Genomic DNA, 20,631 nt, shown 5'->3' on the forward strand with positions numbered 1-20,631 from the left:
AGAGCTGTTGTGCATAGGGTCGCTATGAGTCTGAAATGACTCGACGGCACATAACAACAACAACAACAAACAAATATTAGATTAAATTAATCTGAGTGCTTATATTAATATTCTTACTGTTGCATTGTTTATTGGGGTGAACGGTACTGATGACCTGTCAGGTCAGAAACCTTATACTTCAGAATCCAGTGCAAAGCCCTGAGTCAGAGATTTATGGTAAATGATGAGAAAGCTTTGCTTGTGGTGCATGCTTTTTTCTTTTTTTTTTTTTAGGAAGAAGGAAAGGACTCTTCTGTGTTATTGATGTTGTAGATGTCATGTTATGCTTCTCTTTGTATCCCTTTATTTTACCATTGCAAAGACTGTCTCAGGGTCACCCTAATTTGTAGCAATACCTAGATTCTAACTTCTCCACTTAAAATCATTCATTTCCATATGAGCAAAAATATGGAGTCCTTTGCAAGATAAGTGCAGCTAAATAGCGCTTCTAATATTTTACTCTTGCCCTTATTATATACAGTTAGAATTTCTTTGGTAATGTCTTTCTTCAAGACAGAGCTAAGCAGTTGTTGATTTCCACTGTACAGACAATTAAATTACATATTACCCTCAAAAAGCAGAGATTTTGTGCGGAGTCACCATGGTTCATTGGCATTCGTTGCATTGTCAGTAAAAAGAATTTGTATCAAATTCAACCTGGGACTGTTTGTTGTCATCAGTCACAAGTCCTGCACCCCGAGTTTACTGGATGGTCAGAGCTGTACTAAGTGCTCTTACCTTACCATTGAAGGAGAAGTGCTGTCAACTGCAGAATCATTTAGAGAGAAGAGAGTGATTGGTTGAGACACACGATTCAGAGGTTGGGGTGGAGAGCTGCCACGGAGTTTAGACAATGAAGAACTTACAAGTTCATACTTAAATGGGGAAGAAAATGAGGGTGAAAAACTCAAAGGTGGGAAATAATAAAGAACTCGAAAGCTGGAGAGGATTCTGAAGTGTTAGATTATAGAAGAGAACCACAAACGAAGCTTCCACTCGAAGCTGCGTTTCAAGTGGGTTGAGGCTGTTATTTTTCCAATAAATACTCTCCATGTTCTCTTTTTTTTTTTTTTTTCAAGATCTCACTCATACAAGACTCGAAAGATCCTCTTGAATTAATGCAAGCAGAGCTGATGGTAGAAGAACTTGATGTCCAGGATGAGGTAAGATCACTACTACATTCTTTCTAAGAATATAATTTTAAGTTAATCTTAAAGAAGTAGGAGAATTCAAATGGCAAAGGAGAAATAATTTAAGGGAAATACCAAAAGAATGGCTTCACAGACAGGGAAAGCAGTAATAGAAATTTTCCCTTGAAGACATGAAGTACTTGAACCTTTTGTCCATAGCGTAAAGGAATCTTCAGAACTAGCACGAGCCAACATGCGGGTCCTGATTTCACACCTAAACCTCCACTTTCTTTCTCTCTCAGTCATATGTGCTAGGAGTTTGGGGAAAATTTCTAACTCAGACATTTTGTAAGCTTCAGGAGTACTAAGTGAAGGACAATAATCATGCTTTTTCTCCATCTGATTGAAAATGGTTATAAAAGACACTCCCCCAACTTGAGATTCATTGTATGCACTTTTGGTAGTCTTCTGTTATCACAGTATTCCCAAAAGTCTGGACTAAAACTTGGAATCACATCTGAGTAAAAGGTATGGCTCCATCACGCAGGGAAATAGGACCCACAATGGTAACAAAAATTATACACACTTACACACACACACACACACACACACACACACACACACACACACACAGAGTTTTGAGTTTATATAAAAATGGAGCAGAAAGTAGTCTTGCCACCCCCCATTTCTCCTGTTAATACTTTGCTAGTGTATTATTTTTTAACCATGATAAACCAAGATGAACACATTATTTATTATTATTATTTAGCTACAGTTCATAGTCCTATGAATTTTGGTAAATGCATGATGTCGTATGTCCACTAATGCATTATGAATGTATAAAGAAGAGTTTGATGGCCTAAAACCCGCTTGTGTTCCACTTCTCATTTCTCTCTATCTCCCCTGCATCCTTGGCAAGCACTCAGCTCTATAGCTTTGCCTTTTAGGATGTCATATGGTTGGAAACAGAAGATCATAGAATTTTTAAGTTGAAAGATTTCCTTTAAATCAAGTAATCTGAAATCCTAGCCCATGCCTACCGCATGTTCATTCAGCTTCTGTGTGAACATTTGCTGATGACAATTGGTTTCTTTGTAAAGCAGTTTATCATACTGTTATAGTTCTTTAACTTTTAGTTGTGCTTACAAATTCAACTTGATCTCTCTGTACTAGGCACTGTGGAATCCCTGCATGATTAAACTGCTATGATAGGCTTCAGGAAGGTGGCAGGTTCAGGTCCACTTAGAGGTGCCTCAGAAGGAAAACCTTAAAATGTTGTGTTGTTGTTGTGTGTAATGTCAAGTTGGAACTGACTCATAAATGACCATCCAGTGGGTTTTCAGAGGCAGTAAATTGTATGGGAAAAGATTGGTCATCTTTCTCCTGTGGAGCAGCTGGTGGATTTGAACCATAGTCCTTTGGGTTGGCAGTGCAGCTCTTCACCACTAAGCCGCCAGTGCTCCCAAAAGCCAGCTACTGAAAATCCTGTGGAGCACAGGTCTACTGTGAAGTTATCAGGTGTTGCAATCAACTCAGTAACAACTGGTCATAGCCCCTTAGTGGACTGAGATCTGCCTTCTCTAGGAAAACAAACTCCTCTGAACAGCCCTGTAAACACGAGATGAGTTTTCTTATCTCTACCAGCTTGGCTATTAGTGAGACTCCTCCAGTTCCCACTTCTGTTCCTCACAGACCAACAGTTGGTCAGCACTTAACTGGCCAAAAAGAAGACACTTCAGATACAGGCAGATCAGCATGATGATGGCATGCAAACTTGATTTCATAAGGACACTTTTATTTTTTTATTGCTATGTGCCACTGAGTTGCCTGTGACTCATAGTGACCCTATGTACATTAGCTCTGAACCCTGCCCTATCCTCAGCCAATTGCATTGTCTCTGACAGATTTAATCCCATTTCTCCCGTCACTGAGTCAATCTATCTCATCCTGGATCTTTCTCTCCTGCGCTGTCCCTCCACCCTTCCAATCATGTGCCCAAAGTATGTGAGAAAGAGCTTCGAAATCCTTGTCTCCAGGGAGCAGCCTGCTTTCACCCTCTCCAGGACAGACTTCTACTTCACTATGAGTTAAAAATGTTTGTTTTCAGAACAGCTACATCAAACTATTGCCTTCTGTGGAAGAGGGTCTGTATTTTCACACAGACTGTGGTCCCAGTGGGCTCACAATTGATATTTAAGTGATTAATATTTTTAACCCTACTGCCGGATCACACATATTCCTGCTAGAATGCTCTCTGTGGTTCCTAGTTTTTTAATTCTGGGTTTGTCATCTATCCTAGTATATCATCTGTCCACCTCTACCAGTGTCATCTATAAATCTGACAATCTTGTCTTCTCTGCCTTTCTCCAGGTATTGATAGAAATGTTGAAAAGAATGAACTTTTCAATCCTTCTAGAAAAACCAGACAGTAGGGACAGACAGGAAGCATATTTTTATAGAAGAAATAAGTGACTACATTGAAAGCCAGGCCTACATCTTATCTGTAGGAGTTGAGGAAGGTAATGTTATAAGCTGAGAAGTCCTTCCAACTTTAATAGTTAGTGACCATATGGACATAAGGCTGATCATGGTTGAGTAAAAACCCATATATCAAAACTGGAAAAGCTGAGCAGTTGTCATAGGAACATTTCTTGACAGCCGTAAGAAAGGATTCATGGTAGAGTTCCTAGATGGAAAAACAAAGGTCATTACTTTGGAGTTAGAACTGATTTATCACTGGCCTTCTGGTGGGTTTTCAGAAGCTGTAAATTACACGGGAGGAGATTGCCCATCCTCCTCCCGAGGAGCAGCTGGTGAACCCAGTCTGCCTGTCTTTATGTTGTCAGCACAACTTGGTACCACTGGGCCGTCAAAGCTCCCTGTTCTTTTATATGTGATATTGTTGTTTTGTGCTGTCGAATCAACTATGAATTATAGTGACTGTAGACGAACAATTGATCTGAAACCTGCCTGTCCTGTGCCATCCTCACCATTTCTAACACACTTGAGCCCATTGCTACAGTCACACTGTCAATCCACATTGTCAAGATTCTTCCTCTATTACTTCCAAGGACAGTGTCCTTCTTTAGGGACTGGCCCTTCCTAACAACAAGCCCAAAGAATGTGAGATGAAGTTTCACCAACCTTGCTCCAAAGAGCACTCTGATTTCACTTTCTCCAGTCTTGGAAAGCAATATTCAGAGCAATGACATCACTAAGGTTGGTTTGACCCAGTATAATAATTCATAGTGTCAATAACACCTTCACTTGTTGACCTCCTCTCATACTTGAGCCTATAGAATGATTAGCAGTGTTTCTTATAGGTTTTATTGTTGCTGTGTACCGTCGAGTCAGAACTGACCCATAGCTGACCCTCCGGTGGGTTTTCAGAAGCAGTTAATCACATAGGAGGAAATTGCCCATCATTCTCCTGTGCCTTCAGGATTGCAGTGCAGCTTCTTGCCACTAGGCCACCAGTTTCCTTTTTAGTCTTCAAATAATATGAAATTATTATAGTTTCAAATTGATTAAATATAATTTCTTAGACTATCTGAATCCTAACAAGAAATTGTTATATAAATTTTTTCTGCATTGAGTTACATTATTAATTGTAATGTTATTAGTAACAGTACAAAGTTTTTATATTTTTCTTCTTATTTTCCTTTAGTTACAACTTCATTCTTAAAAAAAAAAACAACAAAGATTGATGTAAGTTCCCAAACAAATAATTGCCACAATATTTTGCTAAAGCATCATAGGCTGGTGGCCTAGTGGCAAAAAAGGCGCACAATTCAAATCCACCAGATTCCCCTCTGGAGAAGGAGGCGCATTCTCCTCCTGTGCCAATTGTATCCAATTCTATGATACACAACAAGGGAGGGGGGGCAGGGAAGCATCATAAAATTTGGCAAAATTAGTAATTACAGAGACACCAGCAGCAAGAAAAACAACAAAACATGAATTAGCACATCCAAAAACTTCTCCAACAGGGTAAAAAGGAAGCCACAGACTGGGAAAAAGTATTTGGTAATGACATGTCAGATAAGGAACTAGAATTTATAAAATATTGGAGCACCACAACAATATAAGAGTAAATAACCCAATTGAAAACGGGGCACAGGATATGAATAGACCCTTCACCAAAGAAAACATTCAGATAGCAAGCAAACACATGAAGAAATGTTCAAAATCCCTAGCTCTAAGAGAGATGCAAATCAAAACAATTATGAGATATCATCTCACTCCAGTAAGAATAGCAAAATTTAACAACAGCAAACAACAAATGCTGGCGAGGTTGTGGAGAAACTGGAACCCTTATTTACTGTTGCTGGGAGTATAAAATGGTGCAGCCATTATGGAAGGCTGTATGGTGCTTTCTCAAAAAGTTGGAAGCAGAAATACCACTTGACCCAGCAATTCCACTATTGGGAACTTATCCTAAAGAAACCATAACTGCCACCCAAGCAGATATATGCACACCCATGTTTATTGCGGCTTTGTTCGCAATAGCAAAAAGTTGGAAACAACCCAAGTGCCCATCAACAAACAAATGCATAGAGAAGCTCTGGTATATTCACACAATGGAATACTACGCAGCACTGAAAAACAAGGAACTCATGAAATATTATGCAAAATGGATGACCCTGGAGGACATTGTGCTGAGTGAAATATCTCATTCACAAAAGGACAGATATTGCATAGGGCCACTGTTGTAAAACGGGATGCATGTTGGGGTTGAGGGAAGACAGAGAAAGAGGGAAGGAATTCTGTATGTTGCATTGGAACAGATGAGGGAGAGAACTGTTAAAAAGGGATTTATGATTGGGTATTATTGTCATGACAGGAGTCCAGAATGAAGGCTGCACAGTGGAGTTGTCTTGGGGGGAGACATTGCATAACAATGCAAGAGTTTTTCTTTTACTTTTCAAGAAGAGTGAAGTGGCAGGGAGGAAAGGCATAAAAGTGCAACAGTGAATGCCTGGAAACCCTAAGTCTCTGTAAACTTTCATTAAAATTAAAATTTAAAAAAAATTAGACCAGAAAAAAAAGAGAGAAACACACAAAACCCCATGCATTAGAAGATCATAAGAGTAAATGTTATGTATGGTGAAGTCGGAACCAACTTCTAGCTGACCCTCTAGTGGGTTTTTAGATGCAGTAAACCACATGAAATGGTCCATCTTTCCCTTATGGAGCAGCTGGTGGATTCCAACCTCATCTCTTTGGGTTGACAGTATAATTCTTTACTACTAATCCACCAGAGCTCCCTTAAAGATAAACCAGCATAGAGTTTTAAGGGGACCTCTGAGGCCTAGTGGCAAGAAGCTGTACTGCAATCCCAAAGGTACAGGGTTCAAATCCACCAGATGCTCTGCCAGAGAAGGAGGGACCATTTCCTCCTGTACCAGTCAGATCTGATTTGATGGTACATGCACAAAAAAGAATAAAATAAATAAACTAGCATAGAGTTTTAGCCATGTGAACATACTGATATGTGTAAACTGGGCTTGAGAGAAATGATTGTTATTACTAACTAAAACTTTGAGTAGATTCTGGCTGATAGTGGCCCTGTATGACAGACTGTAACTGCCCCATAGGCTTCCGTGGCTGTGATCTCTGTAGAAGCTGACTGCTCTGTCATTCTCCTACAGAGCTATTAGGGAGAGTGTCCCCCAATCACTCACCTTTCCATTAGCAGCTGAGCATGGAGCCACTGCATCTGCAGGGCTCCTTTATAGCTAATGACAGACACATTCTCATTTAATAAATAATCAGAAAGTTCTGCTGAAACACTGCACATACAGCTTTTCTTGACACTCATTTTGGTGTCAGCCAGTGCCGTCTGTACCCAGTTGGTGACAACACTGATTCTCAGAGTGGGCTCTAGAGTCCCACATAGCTGGGTACTAGTCATGTTTCTACAGTTTACTGGCTGTGGCTCCCCAGGCAAATGGCTTATGCTGGTGTCATTTTAGATTCATGTAAAATAGGAATGATAAAAATATCTCAAATGTTTGTGAAAATGAAAAGGTGTCCATAAAGCAATAAGCAGAGCATCTCACTTATAGTAATTATCGCTTAATAAATTGTAATTGTTGTTTTTAAATAAATGCAGTTAAGGTATGAAGTAGGATAGAATTTTTATTTCTATCATGAAGAGAGACACACATTTGTACGAAAGGTAATGTCAACTTAAGTGGCATCCGTTGCTTTAACACTTTATTTCCTCTTTGTTTCCACAGGCTATGCGCACACTTGCTTCTTGAGAGAGAGGGTTCTAGGAGATCATGTTGAACAAGGATTATGAAGCAATACTTCCCCACCAATACCATTCTATGCAAGCATTTTCTGCAGCAAATATTTCTTTGGACTTAAAAATACTCATTCTTTTCCCATTAGATATTTTGGGGGTTTTCCCATTTTTTGCATGGAACCCTAAAACTATTTCTAGGATTTATTTATAGAATGAAATGTGCATTGTGATTGCATAGTAGTACTAGGATATGTGGTAATGGATAGGATGTGCTGACGTTATGCCACTGATCCTCTCTAACAGATTTGTGAATGTTGGAGTATCTTGTTCATTTGAATTCACCCCAGAGTAAGTGTGCTAATACAAGAATCCCTGCACAGAAGAGTCGAGAATGACTAAGAGAAATGAATGAAGAGAATGAATAAGGGAAATCCAGTAATGCTTGCAAAATCACTTGTGGAAAATTAATCAAAACTTGGCTCTAAGGTCAACATCCATGGTAACTGCAGTGAATGAATGAAACACAATGTGAATGAAGAAATGAGTGAAACAATGCATATGAATTTTGTATGCAAACCAATATAAAATAAAGAAATCAAAAGACATGTTGAACTGAGACAGTCTGCCATCAAGTATGAAAGAACAACATACAACAATGTCATTTTAAAGACTGACATGTGCCTGGTCCAAGCCATAGTATTATCAATTGCTTCCTATACATCTGAAAGTTGGATGATGAATAAAGGTAACCAAAGAATAATTGTTGCATTTAGGGAGGAGTACTAAATACCCCATGGACTGCCAAAAGAACACACTAGTCTGTTTTGAAGGAAGTAAAACCAAGATGCTGTTTAGAGGCAAGGATGCATCATCTAACATACTTCTTACACTTTGGGTATGATGTCAAGAGGGGCCAGTCCTTTGAATAAGGCATCATCTAAAGAGTAAGACTCTCAACAAAATGGATTGACACAGTGACTGCAACAATGGGCTTGGATAAGGCAGCGATTGTGTTGATGGCATAGGTTAGGGCAAGGTTCAGATTGTTGTTATAGGGTTCCTATGAGTTGTAGTTGACGCAGTGATTTCTAACAACAGTAAATCAAAACTTTAAAAATAGGCAAATTTGGCCATTTCTTCTTAATGAACTGTTGTATGTGATCAGATCTATAACTAGAATTTATAATCAATAAAATGGTTCATATAGAAGGGGCAGAACTGGACTGTAAATATAAATATTGATTCAGAGAAGTGAAGCAATAAGCAGATTATCTTGACTCATAGAAACCACTTTTCACAATTTAGTAATTGTGAACCACAATATAAATCAAAGGAAGTACATGATAGACTCTCTCCAACTTAACAAAGCAATTTAATTTCTTTCAGTCTCTAGAAATAATTATGGGAATATGTAAAATACTCAAACCAAAACTAATGCCACCATCTCTACTCTGTAGGAGGGCAGAAAACTGTCCCATGGGCTTTCCTAGGCTGCAAAGCTTTGTGGAAACACTGCCACATCTTCCTTTCTGGGACAGTTGGGGGAATTTAGTCATCAACCTTTCTGTTGGCACCTGAGTGCTTTTACCACTATAAACCAGGGCTTAGCACACTAAAACTGTTACTTTAACAACAACAAAAATTAATATAAATGTTTATGAGAGTGTGATTGAAATTAGTGTCTTGCCCTCTAAAATTTTAGTACTATGGGATCTTGTACTTCATTTCAAGACAAAAGAACTACTTACGTCCCCAACTAAGACAATATCTTGCTTGGTTAAGTATATATTGTTCCTTGGCAACATTGCTTGTTGTGAAGTGCAATCAAGTACGTTCCTACTCATAGTGCATTCAACAGAAAGAGAAATACTGCCAGCCCTGTGCCACCCTCACAATTGTCACTGTCCCTTGATCTAGATGTGAAATTCCTAAATGCGTGGCTCTTCAAAAGCTAATTTTTCTTTTGAAATCTATTAAATAACGGCCCACTACCCAGCTCTATTACTCAGCATTAGAATGTGAGCGAGTTGTAATGGACTGTGATGTTAGAAAGCTTTCATGCTCAAAATACTGTTTGACTGACTCAGAACACAATTCTCCCACTCCTGAGCACAGCATAATCAGAATTATAATGGTTTCATAGAGATACCTGCCTATAAGGATAATAAGTCACTTCCCTAAAAAGTGAATATAATAGCCTTGCAGAGAATTGGTGAATACCTCTGTTCAATAGAGGAACTATGCACTGATCACTTTCTTGTTTATTTGTTTGAAGGAAGTACCAAAGTTCTATCTTGGGTCCATTTGTGACCATTTGTGATCTATGGCCACACACTGTTTATTTCCCAAGCTATCTTAAATACTATTTCTTATGCATTTTGTGAATAGGAGGCAGTCTTTCAATTCTGTATTGTTAATGAAGATTTTACTTGAAATTAAAGGCATCTTTTGTTGTATTTTTGTATCTAGAGAATAAGAGTCAGGTATTGTATATTAATTTCAAGAACAAATTTTAAAAATCGTGTACATTTGTATATATTTGCATATATTTTTATTAAATGTAAAGTTGGTCTATTAAATCACTGCACTATTTCTGAACAAAATAGAATAACAAAAATGCTACTTTTCAAGTTGTCATTACCTTTTCTCAATCATTTTAATGACTTCTATAACTCTGGCTTCCATTTATGTGCAGTTCCTTTTTGTAAAGGAGACCTCTGTGCAATAAACCATGCTATTGATAAACGTCTCTGTTAAATTTTGTCTTTTTCACCCAAATATTTCCAGCCTAATTTGTGCAGTTCTTTCTCATTGTGTTATGCCAGCATTTCATTATGTCCCAATATACATACAAAAAGGTATATGAATGATAGTGTGCTTGAAGAATTTTCACAAAACAAACACACTGTGTAGCCAGAACCCAGCTCAAAAAGCAGAATGTAACCAGGACCAAAAGGCAGAATGTAACCAGGACCCTGGAATATGCACTCTATCACCACAGCTCATACAAAGAAAAGAGGCCTGAACATCCTTCTATACCTTGGATCCCTGGCATGGAAGTATTTGGCTGAACAGGAAAGGTCTTGACCATAATTGTGAGCCCATGACCTTTGTGCAATAAGCTTCCTATTAAGTAGATAAGAGAAGGAAGTGGTAAGAAAGGAAACCCACAGCGTCCCTTTTCAGCAGGAAGTAGCTAAGAAAATTAATAAAATATAATTATATATAAAAAAAGAAAAAGCATTTACCATGTTTTTAAGGTTTACATTTAAAATAAATTCATCAAACTTTAAAAAAAAAAAAAAGAAAGGAATCTGCAAGTATTACTGGGGTGAGATTCTAAGGGCCTTGGACTTTATCCCTCAATCTGGAAAGAGATAAAGGGGAAAAAAGGCTAGATTACATTACCTGGCTAATCTAACCAGCTGACGTGGGTACCTAGAAATAAACTCAAAAGGTGAAAGTAAAGCAGACATGAATGAGGTTTTTGTTTTTATTGGGTTGGGTTCCCCCTCCCCTTTATTTCCTAAGATGCAAGTAGACATATTCGCCTTTTCAATTTAGAAGTAAAAAGTTTGATCCACTAATCTGACTTTTGTTTTGCAATTTATCCTTTTTAAACAATACTTGTTAGCATTCTATTATTTATACTCTTTCAAGGTATTACTTTTGAGAAAACACGCTACTGTTTCTATGTAGGAGTCATTGTCTTTTCTGGTTTTACTTGCTTGTAAAAAAAAAAGAAGAAGAAAAAACTTTTGGTTCTTAAAGCAAAGAAAGAAGTGATTGTTTAATATTTCTGTTTAAACCGGTTATTAAATATCTGTGATAAAATACAAGCTCTGGCAAACAAGCTCTCTCTGCTTGCTTGCTGCTTGCTGCCTCTCCAAAACGTTAAACAGCTGAAGCTTTGCTGCCCTTTCTTCCCAGGCTCTCTGTTCCATGTTAAGTGGTTGATCTAATCAGAAACACAGTCCATCCCTCACCTTAAGATATTAGGGCATAGGGAGCTCTGGTGGCCTAGTGGCAAGAAACTGCCCTGCAATCCAAGAGGCACATGGTTCAAATCCACCAGATGCTCTGCTGAAGAAGGAGGGGCAATCTCCTCCTGTACCAGTCAGATCCGATTTGACAGTACACACACAAAAAAATAATAATAAAATAAAGCATTTTTTAAAAAAAATATATTAGGGCATGAAGACTACACTAAGGACCTACACAACTGGACTTTTCCTTCCACCTTCACAAGTCTTCACTGTCCCTGCAACCTTTCACCCCCTGCCCAAGATGCAGGTGCTATTTCCCCCCCATCAGTTCTGCATTCATTCATTGGATGTTGGATATCTAAGGAGTTCTCATAGTTCAACAGTTAAGTGCTCATCTACTAATCAAGAGGTTCAAAGTTACCCAGTAACTATGCAGGGCAGAGGGTTTGTGGTCCCTTGTGAAGATTACAGAACAGAAAACATACAGGGTAGTTATAGTCTAGCTATGAGTTGAAATCAACTCAGTATCTCCTAACAGCATTGTACAACCATTTTGTTATAGGCATAGAACTAGGTGCTGGGTATCCAGTGAATGGTAAACAGAACAGCCTCTTGGTTCTCATGGCGTTTATAGTGAAGCTGTGGAATGTGTATAATGTAATGTGGAAGACAGTCAATAAACAAGTAAACATTCTGATAAATACATGATGATTACTGTTTGTGATGGAGAACAACAAGGGTTGGTATGCTTTTAGCAACCATTTCTGAGGAAGGAATGACCAGGCACAGATCTAGAGATGAAATGTTCAACCAGAAGGCACACAGGCAGAGACAGGAAGGCACTCCCCTGGGAGGAGGCCTCTCTGAGAACTGAAAGGTCATTGGGACGGTGGGAGGAAAAAGAGGCAAAGGGATTGCCTAGCCAGGCATCTACTCCCCACCCTTGATTCACCTAGTTGAATATATCAAAACAAAACAAAAAATGAAGATACAGCAAACAAACACATAATAACACCAAATCACATTAAGATGCAGGACAAGATTAAAAGAAATGGCAAAAATGGAGAACCAGAACATCCTCTGGAGTAGGAATACGAATAGAACTACTTGATAGGGAGCCAAGAGATCAAGAAAAACACACACTAAGCGAAAGAAAACACAGAAATAGCAGTAAAATAATTCAGGAAAATGAAACAGGAAAAAATGACAAATTCAAGAGAAATAATTAGAAACTACACTGAAACAACTAGAAATATAAAAGATTAACAATAAAATTCCAGAAATAGGTAATTCAGTAGAAAGATACAGAAGCAGAACAAAGTCAATGGAAGACAGAATCAGGAAATAGAGGCCAAATCCCTGGACACAATTGATTTTCGAAAAAAATTAAGGAGGAAAAAAAAACCTTAAACAAAACCAGGAATGAAGAAAGCCTAATAATTAGAAAAACTTTATATGTGATTGTAATTCCAGAATAAGATGAGGGGAAGAAAGAAAAAAAGAGAAGAAAAAAATTAAAGTACCATCAGCAGAGACAAACCCTAGGGGAAAAGGCCTGAGATAGGCAAAATACTACTAAAGAATAAAAACAAAGTAGGATGCTTAATACTCCTCAATCTCGAAATTTATTATATAGCTATAGTAGTCAAAAAAGCATGGTATGGGTACAATAATTGACACATAAACCAATGGAAAAAGAATTGAAATCCATCCACTTATGGGTGATCTTTAATTAAGGGCTGAAACTAATTAAATGGTGAAAAAGATAGTTTCTTTAATAAATTATATTAAACTCCATATCTATTCACAGAAAAATTAAATACCTAATACAAAACTAACACAAGAAGTACCTAAGACCTAAATGTAAAATTTAAAACTATAAAAGTCATCAAAGAAAAAATAGAGGTAAACTTTAAGGTATAAATACACTACTAAACACATCAAACAAATCAAAGTTCAAAAGACAAATTATGTAAATGGAACTTCCTAAAAATGAGATGGTTTTTGTACATCCAAAAACTTCTCCAAAAAAGAGTTTCTAATAAAGGGAAAAAATTTGCAACAAAATATCAGATAAGGGGAGCTCTGATGGCCTAGTGGCAAGAAGCTGCACTGCAATCCCAGAGGTTCACAGTTCAAATCCACCAGATGCTCTGCTGGAGAAAGAGGGACAATCTCCTCCTGTACCAGTCAGATCCGATTTGATGGTACACGCACAAACAAACAAACAAACAAAATACCAGATAAGGAACTAACATTTAGAAGACTCAACAAGTCAACAACAAAAAGACAAACCAGTTTTAAAAATCAGCATAGGACATGAACAGTCACTTAATCAAAGAAAACATTGAAAAGGCAAACAACATATGAAAATTCAATGTCTATTAAATAGATACAGACCAAAGTGATGAGATCTTGTCATATTACATTAGCAGCAAAGTTCAGAGAAAACAGACCACAACAAATACTGGAAATCTTATATAAAAATTAGAACCTTGTACACTGCTATTGGGACTTTAAAATGGTGCAGTCGCTGTGGAAAATAACAGCATGTGCCTTTAAAAAGTTTCTGGTGGATTAATATTGGCCAAAGATTAAAGTATTTGGTTTTGAAGGTAAAACAGTCCAAAACCCAAAGCAAAGTATATGTTATCAATTTCTCTCTTGGACAAAGCTATTATAAGAGCTTGGTAATCCATCAATCAAAACAGTGGCACTCACACACACATTCCGTATTTTGATCTTGGAATAGATACTCCTGTTATTAAAATCTGGCTACATGTTCAGGACAGAAACCTCACCGCTATATACATTTTAGTATTCAGAGCCAGTTGGTGTTGTTAGATGTCTTTGATTTGAGTGCGAATCATAGCAACCCTATGAGTATCAAGTCTGAATCCTACCCTATCCTGTGATAGCCTCATCATCTCTGCTACACAATAGCCCATTGTTACAGCCATGGTGTCAATCTATCTGGCTGAAAATGTTTCCCCTCTTTACTGGCCCTTCAGTTTTCCAAGCAGGATGTCTTTCTTCAAGAACTGGCTCTCCTAATAACATGCCCAAAGTATGTGAGATGAAGTTCCCACCATCCTTCCCTAAACGGAGCATCCTGACTGTACTCTCCAAGACATATTTGTTCATTGGGAATCCGTGGGATATTCAGTGCCTTCTCCAGCACCACAAGTCATTGATTCTTTTTCTGTGGTCTTTATTCATTGTTCGGCTCTTAAGTGCATAGCAAGTAATTTGAAAACTCCATTACTTTGATCAGGAGCACCTTACTCTTTAAACTGACATATATACTCTTCAGCACTTTACAGAGTTCCCTGTCTGCAGACTTTTCCAATGCAACACACCTTTTGATTTCCTGACTGCTGGTAACGAGGTTGTTGATTGTGAATCCAAGTAACATGAAACCATTATTTTCTATCTCTTCTCCATCTGTCACAATATTGTCTATTGACCTTGTGGTAAAGATTTTTGTTTTCCTAATGTTGAACTGTAACCCATACTGAAGGCTGTAGTCCTTGATGTTTTGAGCAAGTGCTTCAAGTCTACTTTCAGACACATAGTAGGTGTCTGAAATGCAAATGCTTAGAGTCACACAAAAAAGTTAGTGTAACAGAGTACATTTATTGTGAGTTAATTAATACAATTCAATTCAGTCAACACCAACCTGAAGGAATTGGTTGTATCTCTGAAGAAGGTACAGATTACAAGTAGTCTCCAATTTATGGTTGGGTCCTATTCTGAGAAATGCTCCATAAATTCATTGTTTTGTAAATTGGAATTCCTCATTTAAAACTTTTTTTTCACCATTATTGCCTTTTATTATTAATATTTTCAGATCTGAGCTTTATTTGCCTTTGGAAGTTGATGTGAAAACAATAAGTTATTTACACACTTTTTGTTGTTTACCGTAGAATTGGAATCCACCCATAGCTGATCCTCCAGTGTGCTTTCGGAGCAGATAATCACATGGGAGTTGACTGCTCACTTTTCTCCCTCAGAGCTGCTGCTGGTGGATTTGAACCATGTGCTTTGCATTGGAAGCACAATTTCTTACCACTAAGCCACCAGAACTCCATTGAGAAGAGGGAATGGGAAAGACTCTTTATTAGGAGACTAAGAAATTCTTTAATTAGGAGCTCTAGCCAACAAGGAATTTACACACTAGAACATTGTATATGGTACTAATGGCAAGATGTGAAAAAATATCATAACTGTGGTGTGTCATAACACATGTATGGGGTAGTATGTGGTATGTAAAAACTGCCTGTATATTTATTTGTTGTTGTTATGTGTTGTTAAGTTGCCTGCAACTCATAGCGACCCTATGTACAATAGCTCTGAACCCTGAGAGTTTGAGCACTAAGGTGCATCTGATTCAGGCGATAGTCTTTCTGATTACTAGCTATGCATCTGATACCTGGACAATGAATAAGGATGACAGAAAAAGAATTGATCCCTTTGAGTTATGGTGTTGGAGAAGAGCACTGACCATCACATGGATGGCTAAGAGAACAAACAGATATGTTTTGGAGATGGTCTAGCCAGGGCATTCTTTGGAAGTAAGAATGATGAGGCTTTGCCTCACATACTTTGGACATGTTGCTAGAAGGTCCTTGGAAAAGCACATGATGTTGGGAAGGGTGGAGAAAGACCCTCAACCAGGTGGATTGATAAGGGTGACTGCTGAAAATAGGTCTTGTGTGTCAAGAAGTGTGAGGATGGCACAGGATAGAACAGTGTTCAGGTCTTTTGTTCATAGGGTCACTATGAGTCGTGTTCGACTCAACGGCACCTAACAACAACAACAACATAATGATTTTATCTTTGGAAATCCTTTGGGGCCATTTTACTCTGTCCAGAGGACTGCAGTGAGTTAGAGTTGACTCAACTGGTAACAAGTTTGGCTTATCATCAGTAAACTCTGCCCTAATATGTCACATAACAGTAGAGTTGCCCATGATGGACCAATTTTCGTGAAACTTCCAGACTACAACTACAATAAAAGCCTTCCCAAAATTTAGTCATTGAAAATCTGTGGATCACATCACAGTATTATCTGAAGTCATGCTAGAAAATGAGCTCTTTAGGTTGTAAAGGAGAGTTTGAGAGGCCAGCCTTTTGGTTAGCAGCCCACTCCACAAGAGCTGGCTTCAAGCACAGCCCAGCCCACCTTGTCACTGTTGTTTGCCATCATCAGGCTTTCAGAGGCAATAAATCACATGCTTTCCTTGTCTTGTATTTTATTCAATTCTCAGAACAATCCTATGAGGTGGATACTATCTCCCTATTTTATTTTATTTTTAAATTTTATTTTATTATTTTTTGTGTTTGTACCGTCAACTTGGATCTGACTGGTACAGGAGGAGATTGCCCCTCCTTCTCCAGCAGAGCACCTGGTGGATTTGAACTGTGTACGTCTGGGATTGCAGTGCAGCTTCTTGCCACTAGGCCACCAGAGCTCCCTTATGCCCCTTTTTTAAATGATTTTTTTTTACTTTAATTGTAATTTTAACAAAAGTTTACAGAAAAGTTAGATTTTAATTCATACTACAAAACACCACTCATAAAACAGGATTGACTTGGGGGTTGGGGGAAATTAAGAAAAGAGGGGATAAATAATGAATACTGCATTGCAACAGATGAATGAAATAACTGTTTAAAAGGAATATTATGGTTAGGTGTTACACATATGACAACAACCCAGAATAAAAGGAGACCTCCTTTGAACATTCAAAATTCTCAGACTCTTAAGAAAGTCTGATTGAACTCCGTGACAGTATCTTTAGTGCAAATTACTAACTAGTAAATGTTTAAAAGATTATCATCAGCTTGAAAACTCCATGTTAAAACTTTGTTTTGGCATTCTCATTCTGAAGGTCCTCGTTGAAGAATGATTATCATAGAGGACATTTCCTATGCAAGCAAGTTGCTGTTCAACCCCTGTTGAACAAATGCTCTGTGGTAATTTTAAGAATTATTTATATCTGACTCCACTCAATCTACTGACTCCACTCCTCCTGGTGGGTTTTTTGTTTGTTTGTTTTCGTTCTAAACAGTGAGGTTGGCTTAATGGTAAGGAGTTGTGCTGCCAACCTAAGAAGAAAGTTCAAATCCACCAGCTGCTCAACGGGAGAAAGTTGAGTTATCTCCTGTTGTGCAGTTTATGGCCTTTAAAAACCCACTGGAGGGTCAATTATGAGTCAGTTCTGATTCTGGCAACAAGCAGGTTTTTTTAGTAAATAGAGCCATTACTTGTGGAAGAATTAAAAATATCGAAAAATAGAGAACTAAAAGCATGTGACAAAATATAAGAGGAGATCAAACACATATACCCCAACCAATTCCACCAGCTGCTCGACGGGAGAAGGGTGGACAATCTCCTTTCCTGAGATTTACTGCCTCTGAAAACCCACTGGAGGGTTAGCTATGGGCTGGTCCCGACTCAACAGTATACAACCCAACATCTCAACCAAAGCAAATCCTTTGTCTACAAGTTGATTCCGACTCATGGTGACCCTACAGGATGGAGTAGAGCTGCCCCATAGAGCTTGTCAGGCATTCGGCTTTATTAAAGATTGCCGTATCTTTCTTGTGGAGTGTTGGCTTGGTTCTAACCACCAATCTTATCAATCTAACACTTAGCCTCTGTGCATAAACTTCTTACCATCTTCTGGCTCCATCTTCTGGACATAATATCAAACCCTTCCTTGAATCTAGAATTTTAAGTTTGAGTGCATTTAGTGCTAAAAAGGATGAAGATAACGGACATTATCCTTTGTCGGGCATTTGCTTAAGTGTGATGCTAAGCCAGTTACTAATTTAGGCTCTGATCCAGCAGGAGGAGCAAAAAACGCTCTGTAGCATTTGCAAAGCTCTAAATCTTTCTGGTAGCAGACTCCCACATCGTTTTCCCCTAGAGCAGCTCGTGGTTCCAAACTGCCAACTTTACAATGAGCCCCCCAAAACTTTAACCAATGTACCTCATACCTTCTTTCTCTTGCATCCAAGTAAGGTTACGGCGCTCTTGGGGTGCAGTCCACAGCGCTGCTGGCGGCTCCCTCGTGGTTCAAATCCACAATTGATTCCACTGGACGAAGACGGGCATTTCCTCCCATGGTATTTACTGCCTCCAAAAACCCAGTGGAGAGTCAACCAACGGTCGATTCTGACTCAACAGTAATGAGTGAGTGAGGACAGTGAGGTGAATGAAGAGAGTGAGATGAGGGAGAACCATCTGCACCGGCCTGGCTTGCCTACAAATTCAACACACTTGATCTCATTCACAGTGAGAGCACTTCCTCTGCAGAACAAGACAGATTAATCAACTTTTTTCAGCTGACTCTTTACATGAGCTATTCCCTGGGCCCAAAAACCAGAAACTAGATCATGTTTGACTTGCAATTTTTTTTAATTTTGTGACTTGCAATTTTTAAGGACACGTTCTATCCAGGTAGTTATGAGTAATTTTTATGGATAGAATTCTTAATTTTGAGGCTAAAATGATACCTGTACCTGCTTTAGGACCCTTTCCGTTTCATTTGTCTCAGGCCATGCACTAGTTTAAGGGAAGCGAGTCTAGGGGCGATTTTATTTACCTGCGTCTATCGCCACCCAGTGGACACAATCTCAAAACCGTCTTAGAGTCAAGGATTTTAAGCTTAACTGGATTTGATGCTAAAGAGGTTAGATAGAACTAACGTTATGCTTTGTCAGGCATTTGCTTGGGTGTGATGCTAATCCAGTTAAATGCATTACCGATTTAGTCTTCAAAACAGTATCGTAGAGAATAAATAAAAATTACAAGGTGGAAGTGGGAGAATGTACTATTTCCTTGTGGGTATTGAAATTAATGTTATAGAAACAAACAGGAGCTCTGGTGGCCAAAGAAGTTGTGCAGCAAACCCAAAACCGAGTGGGTCGAATCCACTGGCTGCTCAATGGGAGAAAGATGGGCAATCTATTGACCATTCTATGTACAGTCTTTGTGTGTGTGTGGAAGGGTAGCTACGAGTTGGTTCCAACCCAATAGCAATGAAAGATAGTTTATAACTATTGTTCAAAACAGTACAATGCGTTTGTATAACGTGCAGTGAGTGAACTTCAGTGCTGTGGTTCAAAACCCTGGAGATGAATAAAGAGAACCTAGTACTATCAGGTTCCAGGGGAGCAGCTTATCAGCTCCTTGGAGTATTCAGAAGGAGTCTAATAAGTATCCTGCACTAGACACAGTGTAGAATACCCATTCAGAATTTATTTGGTGCCTGAGGGAGGATAAATGTGGATCAAGCCTCTATTGTATTGCTATTTCTCTCCTTTCTTCTTATTTCAGAAGATAAGCAAACATTTGTAGTAGATGAAAAACTAAGGCAGGAAAAGGCTGGGATTCCCTTCCTCTCCTCGGAAATTAAGATCAGTTGACTCAGAGTCAACTTATGGTGATCCAGGTGCATGAGAGTAGTACTGTGCTCCACAAGATTTTCAAAAGGGATTTACCAGGCCTTTTCCCTGAGGTGCTCTGGGTAGATTAGTATCTTGGTTAGCCATCCAGGATATCAGCCATTTGCTCCAATCAGGGACTCTTCAATCAAACCAAACAAGTCAACTCTTATTCTATTCTGATAACCTGGAGTGTTGTTCCTGATAGAGGAACAGCACATCCTTCTCTAAACCCCCAATGACAGTTCTCTTCCTGACAGGCCTTGTGTCTACTGTTATAAAGAAAATGTCACAATATTATACATCTGTGTATGAAATCATTAACCTAATGTTCTCCTCATGGACTGTGGAGTGTCTGATCTAGAAGTCAGATGAGAAAGTTCCAAGGTTTGGGGCAAGACAAGTAAAAGAAAGAAGATATATTGGGCAATTTTTTGACTGGCTGGTAAGCATCTTCACTTCTTGTTTGGGGGCCAGTGGAGGAAGACTGGGCCATTTTGAATTAATCAAGTCCATCTTGGCTAGTTTACTTGGCTAGTTTCTCTTTCTAGGAGTCAGTTTATAGAAAATGTTTTATCATCCTCCCCCATTAAGAAGCCTCCTTGGGGAGCTCTGGTGGCCTAGTGGCAAGGAGCTGCAACTACAATCCCAGAGGTGCACGGTTCAAATCCACCAGAAGCTCTGCCGGGGAAGGAGGGACAATCTCCTCCTGTACCAGTCAGATCTGATTTGACAGTACACTAACACAAAAATAATAAAAAAAAATTCTTTA

General features: G+C 38.6%; 1 protein-coding gene across 1 annotated transcript in view; it reads left to right on the plus strand.

Annotated features, from left to right (window-relative positions):
• The window catches only part of SLC26A4 (solute carrier family 26 (anion exchanger), member 4), an 89,811-nt gene extending 82,376 nt beyond the window's left edge, over nt 1-7,435 (plus strand). The window contains exons 19-20 of the mRNA XM_006882690.1: nt 1,119-1,202; nt 7,412-7,435. Coding sequence (XP_006882752.1) covers nt 1,119-1,202; nt 7,412-7,435 — 108 coding nt within the window. The remainder of the gene's footprint in view (nt 1-1,118; nt 1,203-7,411) is intronic.
• Nucleotides 7,436-20,631: the final 13,196 nt, after the last annotated feature.

The sequence above is a fragment of the Elephantulus edwardii genome, unplaced genomic scaffold (assembly GCF_000299155.1).
Source record: "Elephantulus edwardii isolate Elephantulus edwardi_28Jun2011 unplaced genomic scaffold, EleEdw1.0 scaffold00022, whole genome shotgun sequence".
Taxonomy (NCBI): Eukaryota; Metazoa; Chordata; class Mammalia; order Macroscelidea; family Macroscelididae; genus Elephantulus; species Elephantulus edwardii.